Source organism: Pogona vitticeps, chromosome 1 (genome assembly GCF_051106095.1).
Source record: "Pogona vitticeps strain Pit_001003342236 chromosome 1, PviZW2.1, whole genome shotgun sequence".
Lineage (NCBI taxonomy): Eukaryota > Metazoa > Chordata > Lepidosauria > Squamata > Agamidae > Pogona > Pogona vitticeps.
Window position 1 is genome coordinate 131,387,743 of NC_135783.1, and position 20,220 is coordinate 131,407,962.

The window sequence follows — 20,220 nt, forward strand, 5'->3', positions numbered from 1 at the left end:
AATGAAAAATTTAAAAAAAAATTTAAAAAATAATTCAAATTATATTATATTCAATTAAAATAATTAACCTCAGATGAAGAGTGGGCAACTTCAGAACAACTCTGGTCCATTTTTCAGATATGCTGATAACCTGGGGGCTGAATTCCCAGAAGGGAGAAGTTCAGAAGAGAGACATGACCAAAGAGACTAATTTACATATTTCTTTTTTATTTAATATTCCCAGAATGTAAAGCCTTAAATATCTGGAAAGGTATGCTGGCTGGATAGGTCAGAGAGATTATCACATGGCTGTGGAGCCGGAGTTTGTTGTTGTTTTGATTTGGGCAATTTACAATGTAATTATGCAAGAAACACTTTGCTACCCAGTGAACTGGGTACTCATTTTACCAACCTCAGAAGGATGGAAGGCTGAGTCAAACTTGAGCCAGCTACCTGAATCTGTTGGTAAATGGAACAACCACAAAAATGTACCCGGGGGCTACATGCATCCCATGGGCTGCATTTTGTCCATCACCTACTATATAGACTATTCTCCAGTCATAACCTGATTTTGGAGATGTGTGGGCGGTTTGATTGGGGAAGTCACTGGGACTCTGCGCTTTTCCTTTTGGAGCCCAGTGTGCAGCCTTTTTTGGAGTCGCAGACCGAGCAGCAGCTAATTCTTCCTGTTTCTAGCAGAAGTGGCTGGCCATGCAGCTCTTCAAACCATCCTAGAGTTACTTTCAGAGCAATGGCTAAAATTCTGTTATGCTGTTATGCAAAAGGCATAACTTAGCAGCAAATTGTCATAAGTCAAGACATTTCCATAGGCCTTATCTGTTGCATGACAGGTTGTGCAACACAGCGCACAGCAGATAATTGCTATGGAGATTTCTTAGTGTACAGCAGTCCACCTCTAAAAGTTACACCATTTGCATAACTAAGGGTCAGGATTTTGTCAAATATTACTCGTACTTGAAGATGAGGAAAGGATTGGTTGTTTATAAAGATTCCAGCGGATATGTATTATTATGAAATGTTGCCTATTCAATAGATTTGGAGTGAGGTGTGTCTCTTATTTCAAAAGTACTAACAAGGGAGCACAGCTGTTACTAAGGGATGGGATTGTACTACTTGTGTAAGTCAGTATGTCTGAATGGATCCTTGCATTTCATATCGGGGTGCCTTTAGAATCCTTAGTTTCCACTTTTAGTCCTTTAATAAAAATCCAGGTTCTAATTCCACATTAAGTTTCTGGAAAAAAATAAAATATTCATTAAAATAACTAGCTGATATAATTGGCAAGGAACCATCCGCGTAGGTCATTGGTTCCCAATCTTGGGTCCCCAGATATTCTTGAGCTACAACTCCCAGAAATTCTGGCCAGTGTAGCTAGCGGTGAAGGCTTCTGGGAATTTTAGTCCAAGAACATTTGGGGGACCTGAGGTGGGGAACGATTGGCATAAGATAAGCCAAGTTAGGTTTTTTGGTTTAGAATCTGAAGGTAGTATTATCTTTGTGGTGTTATTCCCTTCTGACACAATCGTGAGGGCTATATTGTTGTTGCTGTTGTTTTTAATAAGTGGGCTTTTGGCCCAAACCACTAATTTAGCCAGCTATGTTTCTTACTGTTCTTCCCCCTTAATGCTAATAGAATATCCCATATGTGTTGTTTTGTCTTCTCTTCCTCCACTATCAACAAATATTTTTCTGTGAAAGTCTGCCTTTTGATAGTTCTCTTGCAGTCTTTATTAAATGCAGTAATTGTTCCTTCCAATCTTTGTACTATCCAGATTGGAGACATTAAAATGGCTGAAAAGTATTTTCAAGACGTTGAGAGAGTGGCTCAGAAATCGGAGGGACTGCAGAATCAAATAATGGTTTTAATGAACAGGTGCGGAATGTAAAGTTAAATTAATCTTGAAGATGATTGTGCCAAAAATGCATGGTGAACATGAGGGGGCCCCTAGAGGGCATCCCTTTCTCTTCACTTCTCTTTCATGTAGCTACAGCTGTCAGAAGAAAGACTGATTGGCATCCACCAGCCCATGAGATCTGTCTGACAAGGTGTAGCCATGCTCTTCTGGAATGAAGGAGTTGTCTTTCCTCTGTTAAAAGGCTTACTTTAGAAATGTTTCTTGTCTGTTACAGACTTGTGTCTTCAAGTCATTTTCTGGTGAAAATGTACCTCATGTGCCAGTTTTGCAGGCTCATGCTCTGATCCAAGTCATACTCAGTGGTCCTCACAGCTAAAATGGCTGCACTCGGGAGAATGCCGGTTGGTCAGAGAAGGAAGGGGTGGGGAGTGACAGTGCTTTGGATTGAAGGGAGGGCAAGCCAGTGAAGGTCGCCAACCTCTTCTATTCTTCCAGCAGCGGTTCTTCACTGGATTCCAGTCTCTTCCGGAAATGAAGGGCTAAGTCTAAATCCAACCATAATATGTTTAAGATCAGGCTGAAGAAGCCCCTTCAGAAAGGCCCAGTTACATATAAATTCTTTTTGAAAAATGTATACACCTGTTTTGCATTGATACATACAATTGTGAGTGAAGCAAGTGAATTTATAACTGCATTCAAGTATTCTAGAAAAGAGGCTAGAATCAGTTCCAGCTCCCTATTGGGTATGGAACCTGTGGCAAAGCTACATTTACCTTAGCATAAAGTGTGAGCAGGTCAGTAACCACTTTTATCCTCGGAACATAACTTTACTGTGTATTGTTCAGTCTGCAATCTATGTTCTGTAGAACAATAGCTGTGTGTTGATTCAAAATGCTTTGAGACGATCAACAGATACTTGCATATTTGAATAAACAAAGGGTGCCAGTTCCCTTTTGTGATACATTTATTACTTAGCTTTTTCTCAAGTAGTCATTAAAAGTATGCTTTTTTTCCCTATTCCAGAGCATTTCTCCATCTTGGTCAGAATAACTTTTCGGAGGCGCACAGATTCTTCACAGAGATTTTGAAGATCCACCCCTCAAATGCTGTGGTAAGAAATGGTTAGAACTGCGGATACTAGGCTGCCAAAATGTGCTATCTGCTAAGATCTTGGTGCCCAGACTGTAATTACGGTTGCAACAAGAGGTAGCCTCATCTCACAGGGTTGAGTAAATAAAAATACAGCTGGGAAGACTCTGACATGTGGATGGCACATCTCAGTACCTCAGTGTAGTTCCAGTCTCTTGACCATGCCCTGAAGGGAATGAGGGATGCACAGTAGTGTGGCTTTGGTCAGAGATGGAAAATGTCTGGCCCTCTGGTATTGTCAGACTGCCATTCTCATCACACCTCACCATGTGGTTTATTGCCTAGGGCTGATGATGAGCATCATAGCCCAATGACCTGTGGAGGGCCACGTGTTCTTCAGCCCTGGCTTTGCATAATAAAGTTCTTGCCCTCCATCTTTTCCCTGATTTGTAAATGGCCAGATTTCTAGCTTGCTCTGAAGGAGAGAGAGAGAGAGAGCACATCCAGATCTCTCCTTAACGCCAAGGCGTTGAGGGTGAAGTATCATTACAGTGTGATTCCATTTTATCTTGAAATTGTGTCTTTCTGAATAAACTCGATGTAAACTTTTCTCTAGGCTAACAACAATGCTGCTGTTTGTCTGCTTTATCTGGGGAAACTGAAGGATTCCCTCCGGCAGTTGGAAGGAATGGTTCAGCAGGACCCTAAACACTACCTCCACGAGAGCGTGCTTTTCAATTTGACAACTATGTATGAACTCGAGTCCTCGCGCAGCATGCAAAAGAAGCAGGCACTGCTTGAGGCGGTGGCTGTCAAAGAGGGCGACAGCTTCAACACGCAGTGTCTCAAGTTAGGCTAAAGCCCGTCCTCTCCTATGGTGGAAAAATATCTCATTTCAGAAGTTGTATATACTCCAGCTCATCTGTAAATGTTCCTCTAGCAAGTGCAATAAAAAGCTTTTTAATTATGAACATATGGTAAAATCACTGCAGTATAAGAGTTTATACGCTGGTCGGTTTCGACAAATCCTGGCTATCACCCTGGGGATTTTGTCTTGATCTATAGCCAACTTCATCCCTACAGTTATTGCCAGCTTATGGTATATACAGACAATCGCAATTATTCAGATGGGTTTTTTCTCCTTACAAATAGCAGTGTATTTGAGCTAACTTGTCTTGATGGCTTTTGTTCAAAACACATTCGGGACTTAGTGATAAAATGACACCAGCTAAACTCATTGCATCTGTATAATTGGCGGATAGTGGGCGGCAGAGGAAAGAATGCTGCAGTGAAATGGGAAATATCATAAGCTCCTTTTCCTGCTTCTTCCGAAGGCAATGCACCCGCCAGGGATGTTCCATAAAATCTCAGCAGCTGGTTCTGAGCAGATCTGCCGGGTTCCTTCATGTGGGCTCCAGCAGTACCTGTCTGAGGTGTGTGCATGAGACTGCCCCTGCTGCCTTCCCCGTGGCCCCTCCTTCAGGCCAAGGGAATATGTCTCCACACAAGCCTCTTGAACTCCTCCTGGGCTCCCAAGAGCTCTACTGTGCATCATCTGCTTGTGTGACACCCACCAATACAGAAGAAGAAGAAGAAGAAGAAGAAGAAGAAGAAGAAGAAGAAGAAGAAGAAGAAGAAGAAGCAGGCACTTCAGAATAGAAGGGCTGGTTTGCATTCTCAGCCGTAGTCAGAACAAAGCAACCTGTGGAACAAATACATTGGTTTATACTTTGTTTCCCCGTACCCGTTCTTTTTTTGTTTGTTCTTATTTGCCTTTCAGGATTAAATTCCAACGATTGCGTAAAAGCAGTACAAACAGTTCTGTGTGTACTGCATATACCTGGAATAGAGCTTGTTGTCTGTGGAGAACTTGTGCAGTTCTTGAGTTTATAACACATCGTGCCAAAGCTTAAGGACAATGTCCTTTTTGGTTTTGAAATCTTCTGCAGATTCTGAAGTATATTTGATGAAAGGGTTCCATATTGCAAAGACTTGGCTGTACTTGACACCCTAAGAACGTGTGTTAGTTTTTCGGCCAGCACTCTCAGCCACATTATTTTAGACCAGTTCTCTATTGTCGGTCCCTCTAATGACCTCCATCGTGCTGCTGTCTCTCCCTACGTGTGGTGCAGCCAGAAAGGATATCGGTTGCATTAGGGCCCCTAAAAGTGGGTAACATATAGAAATTCCCACATCACTCATTATTTTGATTAGTTATTTCTGAGATATGACCTCCCATTTCCCTCCAGAATGGTTTCCATTTGGAGGCATTTCGCCATAGGTGGGCTGTCGTTCCTTTCTGGCCACACTTTCTGGCTGTTTCTTTAGAAGTAACGTTTTACTGTTGCTCTGGTGAACTCAAGGGTGGACAGCCTCAGCCGTTCCTCAGTTTGGTACTAACAATCCCAACAGGTATTTTTTTTCCTGTGAAAATTAATGGCTCCTTGTTTTTTGTCATTTACTAGTAATATTTTATGATAAAACGTTTGTACCGAAACATTTTTTATGACTTTTCATTGGCAAAACTGTCTGTACAGTCCTAGCCCTTCTGTTTTGGTATTTAGATGTCTCCAACTTTTTTATTTAATTATTGCTGCACCAATAGTTCATATGTCTTTGTAAAATTAGTATTAAATTCTCAAGTATTGGGAATACTTGTTTTAAGCAGTCGCAAAATTTTATTTATTTGTATATATCAGACTCACAGTTATGAAGCTGGTCTTTGGCTATAATGCTTTATTGCCTGGATTTCTATCCATAAGGCAGAAGCCCTTTTTTCTTCAAGCTGTTTCCTTGCTTAGAGGACCTTCTGTTAGAACTTGAAAGCCTACTGTAATTTTATGCACTCTCATTCTGTCTTGTTCTCAAGTTAAGATGAGATGTAGGGCTTCTGTCAATCAATCACAACATTTTAAAATTTCTAGCTGGGCATTGAGAAATGTGAGACCAGCGAAGTCTATATAAAGACTAGTGCAACATGTCTTCCCGTTTTATGCTTTTATGTGCTCATATAGCAGTTGGTGTTGTTTTTTTAAAGGAAGTTTCTGCAGGCATGGCAAAAACAAGGGAATGAAATCCACCAAGCAGAGAGCAGCTTCCAAACTCTGATCCAGAAGGTTGCAGGAGCATTGGTACATTTAGTGTACCTGTGGCAGTAATCTGGTTTCTGAAGACAAACTGTGGCCAGCATTTAAAAAGAGCAGAGCAGCAGCTCCGAGGAGATTGGTGTTACTGTATCACCCACACACTCAAATTGGTAATCTCATACAATGTTTGGCTTTTATTTTAGGAATGCAACCTGGGAAAAGAATTAGGAAAAGGCTGTGTGGTCCTTAAGATTATGCAAGTGTAAGAGTAGGGTGATATCTTTTGTGGACCACTTTTTTTAAAAAAATTAAAAATTGCAAGCTTTTATGAAGGGAATTCCACTTTGTCAGGCTGGGCACCACCTCTTCATGGATAGGGCAGAAAAATTCCCTTTTCAGAATATGACTTTAGAATCCCCAGCAATGGCATTCGGAGGGTTGCAGACCAAAAAGTCTTCACACCACCACCACTTGAGGTTTATATGGGTGTCGCTCTAGCATGACTCCACAATATAACACTCCTCCAAAATAACACAAGGATCCCTGGGCCACACAAGATGGCAGTGTAAACGTCGACAGGGAGAAGGAACTGCAGCTGGTTCTGCTTCCTTGGGGTTTTTTTCAGGGCACCCCCTGCCAGTGTTAAGTATTCCGTATCCACCACGCCACCTGTAACGCCCTTGTCATGAAATGCTTCTTTGTAAGAATAGCACAACAAAGTCATACCAACCCAAGCCACCAGTATGTAGATGTGCTTACTCTACAAAATGTTGGGCAGCATCCTGAGACTGATGCATTTGTGAGTGACAGGACGTGCACTTTGCTCCTGGCTGCCACCCATTTTCATCTGTTTCAGCCTCTGTGGTATGCCAGCAGCACATCAGGATATTCTGTACTGCTGTTTAATTATGGCTTCTGAAGATCCTGCAACCTTCCACGACAAGAATACTTCTGGCTTCAGCAGCATTTAACTAAACTCCATGGGTTGTCATTCAGTGTCGCTCACAACATCCTGGACAAACAAATTAATTTTAAAAGGCAAGATGTGCAGTTTTCCTGTACAATATATGTATGTTTTTACCTCTGCTGTGAATCAGAGGTTTATCTGATGCAACACTACATGCTTGTTGAATTTATACTTTCAAAAAACTAGCAGGTTCTTCTTTCCTATAGTTTAGCCTGTCTATTTGATTTCTAGTTAATGTTTGATCGATGAGGTTTATTGGTGAGCCACTACCTTCAAACTACATCTCCCTTAGCTTTCCTTCTACACAGTATCATCCTTGCATATCAGGTTTAATAATGGACATGGTCCTTCCTCCTCCTGCTTTTGCCATCTCGGTAACCTTGTAGAGTAGGTTAAGTTGGAAGATTTCAGCTGTCCCAGGGTCACCGCGGAGAGAGGAGTGGGGTTTCTAGCCTGGATGCTCCCATTCTATATCAAAGAGCAATCGCTGGCCCATACTGTGACTGGAAGAACATTCTCTAATGCCCCTACCTGTGGATAGCGATACATGACATCACCTAAATATCTGCCAGAGTTAATGTAAGCTCTGCATTAATACATACAGAGTTTCTCAAACTTGTTGATCCAGGATGAACAGACTCGCCTTGAAACCAGTTTTCTTTGTCTGGAAATAAAAACCCCAAACGGTCACCCTCCTTCCTCAAATGACATGCCCGTTCTCTGGTAGAGAATTCAGGGTTGTGGATTTGTCAATGTTTTCATGGAAAAGTTGGGCTTTGAAAAGAGATTTGAAGGCAGGCCAGGGCCCAGCGCCATTGAACTATTTGTGTGTGTGAGAGAGAGAGTGTGTGAGAGAGTGTGAGAAGAACAGCAAGGGAGAGGAGGGTGTGGGGTTCAGGAGAACAAAAGACTTTGGGGTCACTGAGGCTGACAAGTCATCTTAAGAGAACAAAAGTAAAAGGCGAGACTGTACCTGGACATGAGGGCAGAAGGATGACATTGATGGGTTTGAGAGTTGGGATGATGACCTGGTGCTGGCTAAGGAATGGAACAGGGGAGGCAGTACAAGGGTTCAGGGTTCAAGAGGTTCATCCTTTGTAAACAAGGAGAAAGGGGAATGGCAGCAGAAGTTTCTTCCTCTGCAGGAGAATGAAAAAACCTGCCCTCAAGGTTGCATCTGACCAGGCTTCCGTTTGCCTTCCGTCGTGTTTATTATGCCCTTTGTTTTTGCACAATCTACATTACTTGTAGGTGGCGAGAGGTTTCCCCTCCCTGCCCCATCCGCATTCCCACCTACGACGCCCGGCGATGATGCCAGTGGTTCTGTGCGGATTTATTGGTCCGACTGAAGGGATCTCTGAGGCACCAAGTGCTGCCAGCAGGTGTGCTCTCCTGATTGCGATGCGCCTCACGTGCTGTTCCAATGAGAGCACCGGATAATTTCAAAGGTTACTGCAATGGGGGGGGAGAAAATAAATAAGCGAAGGCATGACCTGCTTGATAGGTAAATGAGGGAAACCACCTCTCCTTGCACATGAAAAGCCTGCTGCTCGAAAAGCAAAATTAAAATCAGGGATCTGCTAAAAGAAGAGGGCTGCCACTCACGTGGGGGTGGGGAGGAGGGGGGGCGGGAGAAAAAGGGAGAGGGGGGGGCTGTCCTCCTGGGTTGGCCGGCTTCCACAGCCGGTCCTGCGCGAAGCCCCGGGGCCAGCCGCTCGACAAGGGAGGGCGCCAAGCGGGGGCTGCTCCGCGGGGCAAGGCTGGTCCGAAGCCGCGTCTCCTCGTCAGCTTTTCCAAGTCCCACCGGGGGTGGGGAGGGGAGGGGGGCGGGATTACGAGCTCGAGAGCTTCTCGTCTCCAGATAAGGAGGAAGAGGAGGCCGAAGTGGCCCCACCACCGTCGCGGCGGGCAGGGGGGCGAGAGAAGAAATTGCTGCCTGGACAGGCGGGCCCAACCCCTTGCTCTGGCGGGCGGTCGCTTGCAAAGCCTTCCCGCTCCACAAACGACCACCGGCGGCGGCTGCAACCCGCCCAATGCGGAGCCTCGTTTTAACGCCAGGCGAGAGGCGGGAAGGAAAAGGCCCGGGGCAGGGAGGACTGCAGGGAAGGATTTGGGCCCACTCGAAATCGAAACGGCTAAAAAAGGCCCAGGATGGAAGGGGTTCAAGCCTTGTTTTCAGTTGGTGGTTCAAGCCTTGTCAGAGGGTGAAGGCTGCCTTCCAAAGCTCTGGCCCAGACACACGCCGGTGGCAGACCCGTTTACCGCCCCTCCCAGACAGACTTCGGCCACTGTGTACCGGGAAAGAAGAGAGTGATCCTCCCAGGCAGAGGCTGGGGAAGGGGGGAGGGTTTGCTTTCAGGGGACGACACCATCCAAAATCCTCCAGGCCAATGGCCATCCTAGCTAAGGAATTGTAGGATGCGTTTCCCCCCCCCGCCCCCAAAAAAGTACTTTTTCCAAGCTCTGGTTCAATTCCTTGTGCAACCCCCTCCTCTCTCAGGGCTCCAGGCCCACTTCTTCCACCCCCACATGGGGGGGGAGTTCTGGCAAGCTTTGTGACAGTGTCACAAAGAGGATATAATGTTTGGATGTTGTCTTCTGTGTTAGGAGCTCCACCTTATTACAAGCCCTGGGATCCACAATCATCATCTTAGAACATGAAGTCAATAAGATAAGAGTCACTTCTTTTTCTTTTTACCATTATGCAACATCCAAAATGATAACAGCCAGGATCCCATCAGAGATGCCTGAGCATGTGAATGCCATCAGCATTGAACGGCCACCTGTTAAGATGTCAAGGCAGGTTTTTCTTATCACACAGCAGTCCTGTAACTTGGTGCACAATCAGAAAAGCCAGCGCTCCTGTCTCAACTGGCCGCCATTTGGTGCTGAAAGTTACATTGATGGAGCTACTCTGATGTATTACTGATGTAACAGGGTTCTGAACAACATTGAATTGGCCTTAATTAAAATTAGTTTATACTTGGGAATTAGAACTCCTAGATGAGGGTAGTTGCCAACTCTCCATCTAGCCTCTGTGGTTCTGTCTTTTATCAGCTGCTTCAACTACAGGAATTTAACTGGTGGGAATGCTAATCTCTAAGGCTGCCAGGCCAGCAGCATCTCATCCCCTGAAATTTCAAAGCCAGTACCTGAGACCAAGAAGCAGAGTCCTGTGATGTTACAGAGTAGGGCATGTGATGTTACAAGGCTGGGTCGCTGCTCTAACATGGGCTGGAGCTGATTCTGGGCTCGCTCATTGTAGAAATGAATGTAAGTGAAATCCAGTCAAATAGGCCAAGAATCTGGGGTAAACAAAGCTAACCAACCATGAGGAGACAAAAAACAAACAAAAAAACCATACACCTTTTTGGCAGCCACTAAGGTGGCAAAATGCTCCCAGCAGCTGTAGTGACTGCTGCTATTCCCATTAAAGCCCACCTTCTGTGCTTTCTTAGCCACTGTATGCACACTATGGGAACTATCATCACGCCTTACACCGCTGTTGGGTGTGTGCACAGAAGGCTTACCATCAGTTCGTAGGGAGCCACACTCCTTGGGAATGGGTGGAGAAAGAGATGGGTACTCAAGCTTTAAAAGGACCTCATACACAAAAATCAAACACTCCTCTTCCGGTGCCATTTGCCTGAAGATCTCTCTCTCTCCCCCCACCTAGAGAAGCACAGCTGTTCACGAAGACTTCAGCCAATGCCCAGAGACTTGGGAAGCCTTTCACTGTACCATGGGAACCTTTACCGGCTCATTCCTGTTCACCATGTGGCTGCAAAAGGCAGAGGAGGAAACTGGGCAGCTTCTTCCAGTTAGCTGGCAGTCCTTGTCTGTGGGATGTTTCTGCCCAAGGCTAGAATGGGCAGCTTGTGTCTGAACAGAGAGAAATTCCAGAGCTCAAGATCTCGGGGCAGGGGGGAGGAATCTTTCAAATAATAAATCATAATAAACCTCAGACTTGGCTGTTCCTCAAAACAGGCAAATGTATTTAAAACCATGATCGTGGAATGGCACAGTGCCCCCCCCTCAAATCCAGTGTGGGCAAAGGGACCATCTGCCCAAAATCATACCTGGGTCAGAACATGTGTCTATCACAGACATCATTTCACTTGCACATTACCAGTTACAATTTGGGAAGTATCTAAGCTGCAACATATTTTAGACAGTGCATTTTGTGCTGTGATTCCATATACTATCTCCCTCTTGGTTTCTTCCCTGGTTCAGAATTCTGATGACAAAGGGGGCAGCTGAAAAAAATATGCAGGAATCCCTTCAAAATTCACAAACACTTTGAAAGTTGCCTGCAGAACAGACCCACCATCCAGATCAATTTAGTCCCAACAAACACACAATTTTTCACACTTAGAATGCTTCACACAGACCACAAAACAATTAGTAAGGTAATGAGCCAGCAATCTAGGGCATTCAGTCAGTCAGGTTTCAAGTTTATTTTTCTGAGGATGCCAAGAAGTAAAAAATAACTCCGGATTCCTTCTGCTCAGTCGGCAGCCCTTGAGAAATATCTTAGTTCAATCCTGCAGCCACCAAAAAAAGAGAGAGAAAAACTCTGATTTTTTTTCCCAACCTCCTGGTTCGATCCTGTGGTTTCTTTTAAAAAAAAAAACCTATCACTCACACAAACAAACCTAACCCACAGACATAAATCATCCAAGAACAGCACAGCAAACCACATAATCCACATCGACAGAAATAACCATCATAAAACTTTCCCTTTTATTCTTTTGTAAGTAGCAAGACAGCAAATGAGGGAACTGGTGACTCTGCAATCTAAATCTTAAAAACCCAGCTGGCTCTTAATGTCCAACCAAGCTATCACCCCCTCAGCCAACCAACCTCTTGGGGGTGCCTGGCTGGCTTAGAAAAAGGTCATCACCCCCAGCAGTTGCATACTTCACACACAAAATTCAAGAACAGTTGCCTAGCAACTTCCTTATATTTTATATGCTACCTGATTTCAACCTTCATCAACAGTAGTTGTTAAAGGTGGGCTTTGCTCACCTAAATGCTAGCTGGGGTTCTCTAGAGCCCCGTGCGCATTAGTCTCCCTAAAATGCAAAGCAAGAAAATACAAGACCGCCCAAATGAAAAATTCCTATAGAAAACCTCAAAGAGCAATAGCAGGGTTATCCCAAAAATCAAACAACTTACTCCACAAAGCCTATGGAGAATCACTTAAATGTATGGTTGACATTTAAAATCTGTGGTTCTTTGGCAGGAATCAATCACAGGAAGGCTGGTGGAAATTCCCTCATGAAGAAGCCTAAGAAATGGCAACTTTCCCCAGTGGGCCTAAAGGCCTGTTCAGAGAGGAATACCCAAACTGAGCTACTCTCTCAGCAAGTGCTGTGAATTCCCAAAACTGTCAAAAAAAATTATTGATCTTTAAAATAACAACTCTTAATAAACCTATGGCTATTCCTCAAAACAGGCAGAAATGTATTTAAGACCATGATTGTGGAATGGCACGGTGCCCCTCAAGTCCAATCTGGACAAAGGCACCATCTGCTCAAAATCACAGATTTTTAATACCCTAGTCAGACATGTGTCCATCACAGGCTTTGTTTCACTTACATATTACCAATTATAATTTGGGACTTAAATTCCAACATATTTTAGACAGTACATTTTGTGGTTTGAGGTTAACTTCTGGTCAAGTTCCTCTTTTTAACCTCTGTTGCAGTGGTCAATTTCTGTGGTCACTTTCCAGATGGCTGCAACAGTTTCTCCACAGGTTCTGGTTCACAAGTGTCAACTCTATAAGAGAGGTCAAACTGCAGGTTCTACCTTCCTGATATTAATACATTTCTTGATTAATATGGTTAATAAAAATATTTTTCAGACAAAAATAAAGTCAAAAGGAGCAGGTAAGAGAAATGTACTCCTTTTCAAGCACTCATGAAAACTGTCGTTGTGACCACTGTCGGGCCACCAAGTAAACACTCTTTCCCTGTAAGATGGTAGATGAAGGGGGGGACAGGATTTCACAACCAGCACAGCTAGGCCAGAGCAGTAGAAATGGGGGAATGTCCGCAAAATCGATCATTTTAGGACTGCAGAGTGAGCTGGAGGGGAGCCAAGGGATCATGGAGTCCAGCCCCTGTGGGGAATTGAACTCCTAACCTCGGGCTCCACAGCGAGATGCTGAAACCACTGAGCTATCTAGCAGTTAGACAACAGATGACCAAAAATCCAATTAATAGATTATCTACCATTTCCCATCCTCTGCTATTTGGTAAATGGCTTAATTCTTGAAAGAAAGAGGTCTGGCTATTCTCTTATAATTTCTTCTATGGGCCACCTCAGAATGACATTTTGGTATTCAACATTTTATGAGATTCAAAGAAACAGTAAAGTGAAATGATAAACACGAGGTCTTTCCTTTCTGGAGTGAGGCCTAAATCCAGCTGTTTGCCCAGATCGAGACCCATTGAATCAGTGGATTTAGATAAGTATTTGCATATGCCATGTAGCTCCTAATTCTACCCAGTTTACACCAGTGGGGGGTATGGATTGAATGTCTGGATTTTGTGAGATAGGAATAGGCTAACCTTTAGTTAGGGAACAGTTTTTGCAAAACACGTCCTCAGTGGGTTTTATTAGAAGAGGCAAATATAAGGTTTAAACCCCTTTCCTAGTGCAGAGAAGCTTGACCGGCCAACCCCCTTCTGTGTCTGTCCCGGGGCAGTGGGGGGGGGGGGATGTAGCGGATGGCAACTCTCCGTGGAACCGCCGCCCGAGTTCTCTCATCACTGCAAAGAACTACTGTACATCCCAGGAGAGGGAGAAAAGACCTTTTGAATTACAGCAGCAACAGAAGCCACCGCATAATATCCAAGAGGGGATTTATGCTGGTCTCTGCTTAGGTGTGCCAAGGGCTGGAACAGCAGCAACCGAGCAGATGGCATCGAGAGACAACTGGCACCTTCCCCACTGCCAGGGCCCTAGCAGGCACCAGCCTTTTCATGAATGCTAAATTTTTAATTCTGAAATTTAAAAGGACCAAGGAAAAGTCCTACGGGTTTCAAGCTGCTTCTTGATTGAGTGCAGGCAGACACAGTGGCTGTTGAACAAAAGTAAACAGCCCTCTCCCCTTTCCTAATTAAGAGTACAAATCATTACCTCTTCAAGCCAGTCAGCAGTCTAGATTTCCCAAGGTCCTCAAGTGCTCTTAGTTTTGCTAAAGGGCTATTCATCATGCTCCCGTATTATTATTCCTCCGCCCCCGCCCTCGCCCCCAGTGAAAGAAGCGGGAAGAGGACAAAAAGAGGGGGCAGGCTTGGGCGCGCGGCGCTCCGCAAGGGAAAGAGGGGGGGGAGCGCTCCCGCCACTCCTGCCATTCGCCCCCTGCTGTGTCCGTCGGGGGGGGGGGGGCGTTCCCTCTTTCAAAGCTCCTGTAACTCCCAGTTGCAGTGACAGGCAGAAATTCATCAGAGGCAGCTTTCTCTGCACTGAAGTGGAAAACGGAATATAAAATAATCAGCAGAAACATTGCATATACGCGTAAGCAGTGTTTTTCAGATGTTTATTTCACGGGAGACCTAACAATGCTTGTTCCCATACAGTATTTGGGCACCTCTGCATTCATTTCTTAAGTGCAGAAAGCACACGTGCTCCTTCCTTAGAGCGACAGCTTTCAAACGGGGTCTGAAGAAGCACCGGGGTTTCCTGACAGGTAAGGATTTGCAAAACTGTTTTGCTTTACAGAGCAGGTGGCAGAGGAAGTGAGGCAATAATTGGCTGCAGCGGGGTGTCTCCCCCCCCCTTCATTTTTACTTGCAGGTGACCAGGAGTTTCACGGGATGCTGAAGAAATGCGGGTGGGTGTGGCCACTGATCTTTATAGCTCAGTGTGTATAAGATGCCTGACCTAACCTCTCTCTTCTCACCTGTAAGGGCTAACAAATAAGACTCTTTCAAGACATCGTTGGAGTCACATCAGTCCAACTGAAGCCATGGTGATCTTTCAGGGCTGCCTCAAACCTTGATAGCTTTGAAGAGAACTGAGGCAGGCAAGACCTGGTTCAGGGCTATTGGCAAGTGTTTGGGTCTAAGTCCCAAGTCCAAATCTTTAGTGCCAAGTCCCAAGTCTTTTCCCGCCAACCTAGCAGTTCGAAAGCATGCAAATGCAAGTAGATAAATAGGGACCACCTCGGTGGGAAGGTAACAGTGTTCCGTGTCTAAGTCGCACTGGCCATGTGACCATGGAAGATTGTCTTCGGACAGACGCTGGCTCTATGGCTTGGAAACGGGGATGAGCACCGCCCCCTAGAGTCGAACACGACTGGACAAAAATTGTCAAGGGGAACCTTTACCTTTACTGTACTTTTACCCGAGTCTTTTGGTGTTGTTGTTTAGTCATTTAGTCATGTCCGACTCTTTGTGACCCCATGGACCAGAGCACGCCAGGCCCTCCTGTCTTCCACGGCCTCCCGGAGTTGGGTCAAATTCATGTTGGTCGCTTCGACGACACTGTCCAACCATCTCATCCTCTGTCGTCCCCTTCTCCTCTTGCCGTCACACTTTCCCAACATCAGGGTCTTTTCCACGGAGTCTTCTCTTCTCATGAGAAGTCTTTTGGTACCAAGTCTCATGTCCCAAGCCCCAAATCTGAGTCCCTATTGAAAAACAAGCTTTTTTGTCCCCCAAAGAGGGAGGGGCTGGTGAGTTCCAATTCACGAATTGAGTCCGAGTCACTTGGGAGGGGACACATACAAGTTGATTCCAACTCAAGTCACTGGTGCGACTGAAGTCTGACGTGACTGTGTGTTGTGCAACTGAAGTCGCCATCCCGGGCCTGGTTATCATTTCAGAAGCAGCAGCACAGTCTGGGCTTGGTGTTAACATTCCACTCAAGTCCAGGCCCAAGGCCATGTATTTATCGGTTGGTATAATGGCCTGCAGGCCTCTGCTAGAAATGTCCTGTACTTGATACACAAGAGATGTCCTGACCTTTCCTGAACTGGTTGGCTGATGAGCCCCAAGGTGCAATCTTTTCTCCAGGGAGCCAACTACACAACAAACTAGCCACAGCGCTTTGGCCCTACAACACTGCTGGCCTGAACTACGTGCCTGAGACAGAGGAGTACTTGGAAATAAATCTGTAGTGAAACACATGATGTGAGAAAAAGAAATTTAAAAAATCTGCAAAGATCAAAATTGCGATGTCCCTACCTGAAAAGTAGGTATGCAGAAAATATATAAGCAGGTAATTTCTCCATTAAGATATTAATGAACCAATCGCCTACTTTTTTTTTTGCATATCCTCCTTTAATCCTTTATTTCTCTGAAAGTATACACTGATTTGGGCTCCACAGCCTGACTCCTAAATGAACAACAATTTTTGACAGGGGAATGACCTGTCTGATGAACTTGAAGGAGTGTGAGAGAGATGTTGAGGACCTAGCTGGAAAATGTAGGCTGCAATCCAGAAGGAATACACTAGACAAGGTATAATCCTTTGTAAAAGGTACTTTAGCCAAATCCTGCCAGTATCTGCCATGCGCGTTAACATTAGTCATACAACTTTTTCTCTTCTTTTGGCAGGGCCCCAACACAAGCCAGGGTTTACAAAAGGCAGGCTGCAGGAAGGAGAACAGTTACACAACTGTCCCTGCCTGGCCACATGCCTGATTAAGAGCCAATTCTTTGCCTTTTACAAATTTTCATAGAATCATAGAAAAGTGAAGCTGGAAGGGGCCTATAAGGCCATCAAGTCCAACCTCCTGCTCAATGCAGGAATGCAATCAAAGCATATCTGCCAGGTGATTATCTAAGTTTTTCTTGAATGCCTCCAGTGTTGGAGCATTCACCAACTCCTGAGGTAACTGGTTCCACTTTCGTACTGCTCTAACAGTTAGGAAGCTTTTCCTGATATTAAAGCAAAACCTGGCTTTCTTTAACTTGAGCTCATTATTGCTTATCCTGAACTCTGGGATGGTCGAGAACAGATCTTGCCCCTCTTCTGTATGACAGCCTTTCAAATATTTGAAAAGTGCTATCATATCACCCCTCAGTCTTCTTTTCTCAAGGCTAAACATGCCCAGTTCTTTCAGCCTTCCCTCATAAGACTTGGTTTCCAGCCCCCTGATCATCCTTGTCACCCTCCTGTGAACTTCTTCCAGTTTGTTAGCATCCTTCGTGAAGTGTGGTGTCCAGAACTGGACACCATACTCAAGGTGAGGCCTAACCAGTGCTGAATAGAGGGGGACTAGCACCTCGCGGGATTTGGAAACTATACTTCTGTTAATGTAGCCTAAAATAGCATTTGCCTTTTTTGTAGCCACATCACACTGTTGGCCATATTTAGCTTGTGATCTATGAGAATTCCAAGATCCTTCTTGCTTATTGTTTTGCTGAGCCAGGTATTCCCCATCTTGTAACTGAGCAATTGGTTTCTTTTTTCCCAGGTGCAGTACTTTGCACTTATCCCGGTTGAATTTCATCCTGTTGCTTTCGGCCCAGTGCTCCATCCTATAAAGGTTATTTTGAATTCTGTTTCTGTCTTCTAGAGTATTAGCTATTCCACCCAATATGGTATCATCTGCAGATTTGACAAGCACTCCCTCATCCAAGTCAATAATAAAAATAGTGAAGAGCACTGGGCCCAGGACTGAGCCTTGGGGTACCCCACTAGTTACCTCCTCCCAGTTAGAGAAGGACCCATTAATCTTCACCCTCTGAGTAAGATTCTGTAGCCAACTGTGTATCCCCTTGACACTTGATCTATCCAGCCCACACCTAGTTAGCTTGCTAGTCAGAATATCATGCGGAACTTTGTCAAAAGCTTTGCTGAAGTCAAGATATACTACATCTACAGCATTCCCTCTGTCTATCAGGGAGGTGACCTGAAAGTGTCAGTTTTGTGGAAATCCCCTCACTTAACGCAAAAATGAAATCATCTAGGTAGCACCAGTTCTTGATGCATGACTGGGCTGTTCCTTGTTCTTTTTAGAATGACATTGGCGCTAAGAAAGAGAAAGCAGGTTTGAATATTTTATTTTCCCCCTTGGTAGCCTAATCAAAACTGCACTTGGTGAAGCCGTTACTTGTCCCATCCACTAATGAGATCTCTCACTGCAAACATTTCAAAAGGGCTAACCAGAGTACTGTAATTGTTGCCATCAAAACAACTAGGAGTCCTGTAGTACCACATAGACAGATGAACATACTTATCACAGAATTAGCTTTCAGGGACCACAGCTGACTTCAATGATGATGTAAATTTTGGACTAGCACTTCAAGTATATATAATCTACAATATATACCGGTATCAGTATTCTTTGTATTCAACTTGTCTCTGACCTCATGCAGAACTATGGGTCATATGCAGGACTTCTGGGAGTGATGGAAGTAACTGCATAATGTACATTTCACACCCAAGGAAACAGGGATACTGTATTTTTCTCTCCTGGATACCTGTTCTGTTCACTCCCGTGTGCTAGTCAACACATAAAGCCAGTCTACCACAACCTGATTCATTCCAGGGAGATTAGAAGGCATTGGTTTCAGCAAGATTTCACCCAATGTTTTTTTTTTCCTAATGCAACTTTGTGTAAGCAGCAGAGCTCTGAAGTGAACACTTACAATTAGTTACTTGTAGGGAATTAGTTCCCTTTCCCTATAACTAAGTATATGATATTGCAATTGTAACTTCCCTGAAACTTTCCATTTTCCTGTACAAATATGAGGATGTCACCTCAGTAAATGGCGGAGAACAAATATTGCACTGTATGCCTGACACTCTGCTGTGGAGGAATGAGGCAGATGGAAAAAGGGAATGCTCTGTATCACACACAAGCAGCTTGTGGCATTTAGACAATTTTTAAAGTACCTATTTTAGCTCATTTGGAGAAATGGTAATGGAAAAACATAGACTAATATCCTGTTACCTAAAGGAGTGGAAATTGCACAAGAGTCATCCCCAGCTCTAGCAGACTCCCCATGACATGCCTATCTGTGCACTGGTGACAAGATCGGTCACACAAGGTGGATCCTGCAGGATCAGCCACTGCCCTTCTGCTCTGCATTCAGGCTTCGAAATATTAGCCACACTTTTTGAAAAAGGTAACTGTAATAGCAACTAACTACATCTGAAAGTTCCCAGAACTGCATCTAATGACTTACTTTTTTAAAAAATGGTTTCCACGCTCTGGCAAAACTTGGAAACCTGAGTAAACCCATCACAGAAGTGGAGCTTTAAACAGAAGATTCCCCTCAGGAAAGCAAATATTTGTAAATAAACTGATAGCTTAGTAAAAGAAAGAGCACTGCTTAATTATTGCAACAAAAATTAAATTGCAACAATTATGAAACATTACAGTGCTTTTAGGTAAGGCACAAGGTAATAAGAATCAAGTTCTTATTACAACAGTGTGTGCTGTAGTTTGCAGACACTGGCTAAGAATATAAACCCTTTCTCATTTACCTCTGCCCTTAAAAATAACAGTGACCTACCGGAATTTATTTATTTTATTGCATTTACAGTGGTGCCTCGCTTAACGAGTGCACCGTACAACGACGAAATCGCATAGCGATCCCTTTTTTGGGATCGCTAATGCGATCGCTCAACGTTTTTCAGATAGGGCAAGTGTTTCACTTACCGATCTTCGCAAAACGAAGCCCGACGATCAGCTGTTCAGCAGCCAAAATGGCCGCCGGAAGCCCGGAAATGGCCCAAAATGGCTGCGCGCAGCGTTTTCGCGCCCTCATTAAGTGAGGGGAGGGCGCGAAAATGACTGCCGGGCATTAAGAAGCATCGCTGAACGGTGAGTATTCGGCCCATTTGGAATGCATTAAACCATGTTTAATGCGTTCCAATGGAATTCCCTGCCCTGTTCAACGATGCTTCAGCATAGCGAAGGTTAATCCGGAACGGATTAACCTCGCTATGCGAGGCACCACTGTATATGCCGCCAATCTAGATATAGTCTACTCTGGGTGGCTCACAACATACAAGATAAAAACAATTTAAAATATACAGTTTTACATAAATAAAAACAAAGTGACATAAAATATAAATCGTAGAATGAATCATGTATCCATAATTTGGGAGTGGCAGGTAAGAGACGGTTAATATTCTAAGGCAATACCTGCAAACTACAGCGATTGCTGTCATTAGAAGACCCTGATTTACTCTCTGCTAAAAACTGACAGTCAGTCCTCAAACGACTGTATCTGGTCCAGAACTCACTAGG

The 20,220-nt window shown here is 44.3% G+C and overlaps 2 protein-coding genes across 5 annotated transcripts in view; one reads left to right on the forward strand and one right to left on the reverse strand.

Annotated features, from left to right (window-relative positions):
• Nucleotides 1–3,916, forward strand: part of TRAPPC12 (trafficking protein particle complex subunit 12) — a 64,715-nt gene extending 60,799 nt beyond the window's left edge. For all 4 annotated transcript variants that reach the window (XR_013542953.1, XM_073001040.2, XM_073001042.2 and 1 more), the window contains 3 exons: nucleotides 1,773–1,873; nucleotides 2,880–2,967; nucleotides 3,562–3,916. Coding sequence is in view for 3 of the 4 variants with exons in the window: in XM_073001040.2 (XP_072857141.2) it covers nucleotides 1,773–1,873; nucleotides 2,880–2,967; nucleotides 3,562–3,804 (432 nt within the window). In the remaining variant the exon portion in view is untranslated. The remainder of the gene's footprint in view (nucleotides 1–1,772; nucleotides 1,874–2,879; nucleotides 2,968–3,561) is intronic.
• The window catches only part of LOC144587799 (uncharacterized), an 887,030-nt gene that overhangs the window by 138,091 nt on the left and 728,719 nt on the right, over nucleotides 1–20,220 (reverse strand). The window lies entirely within an intron of this gene.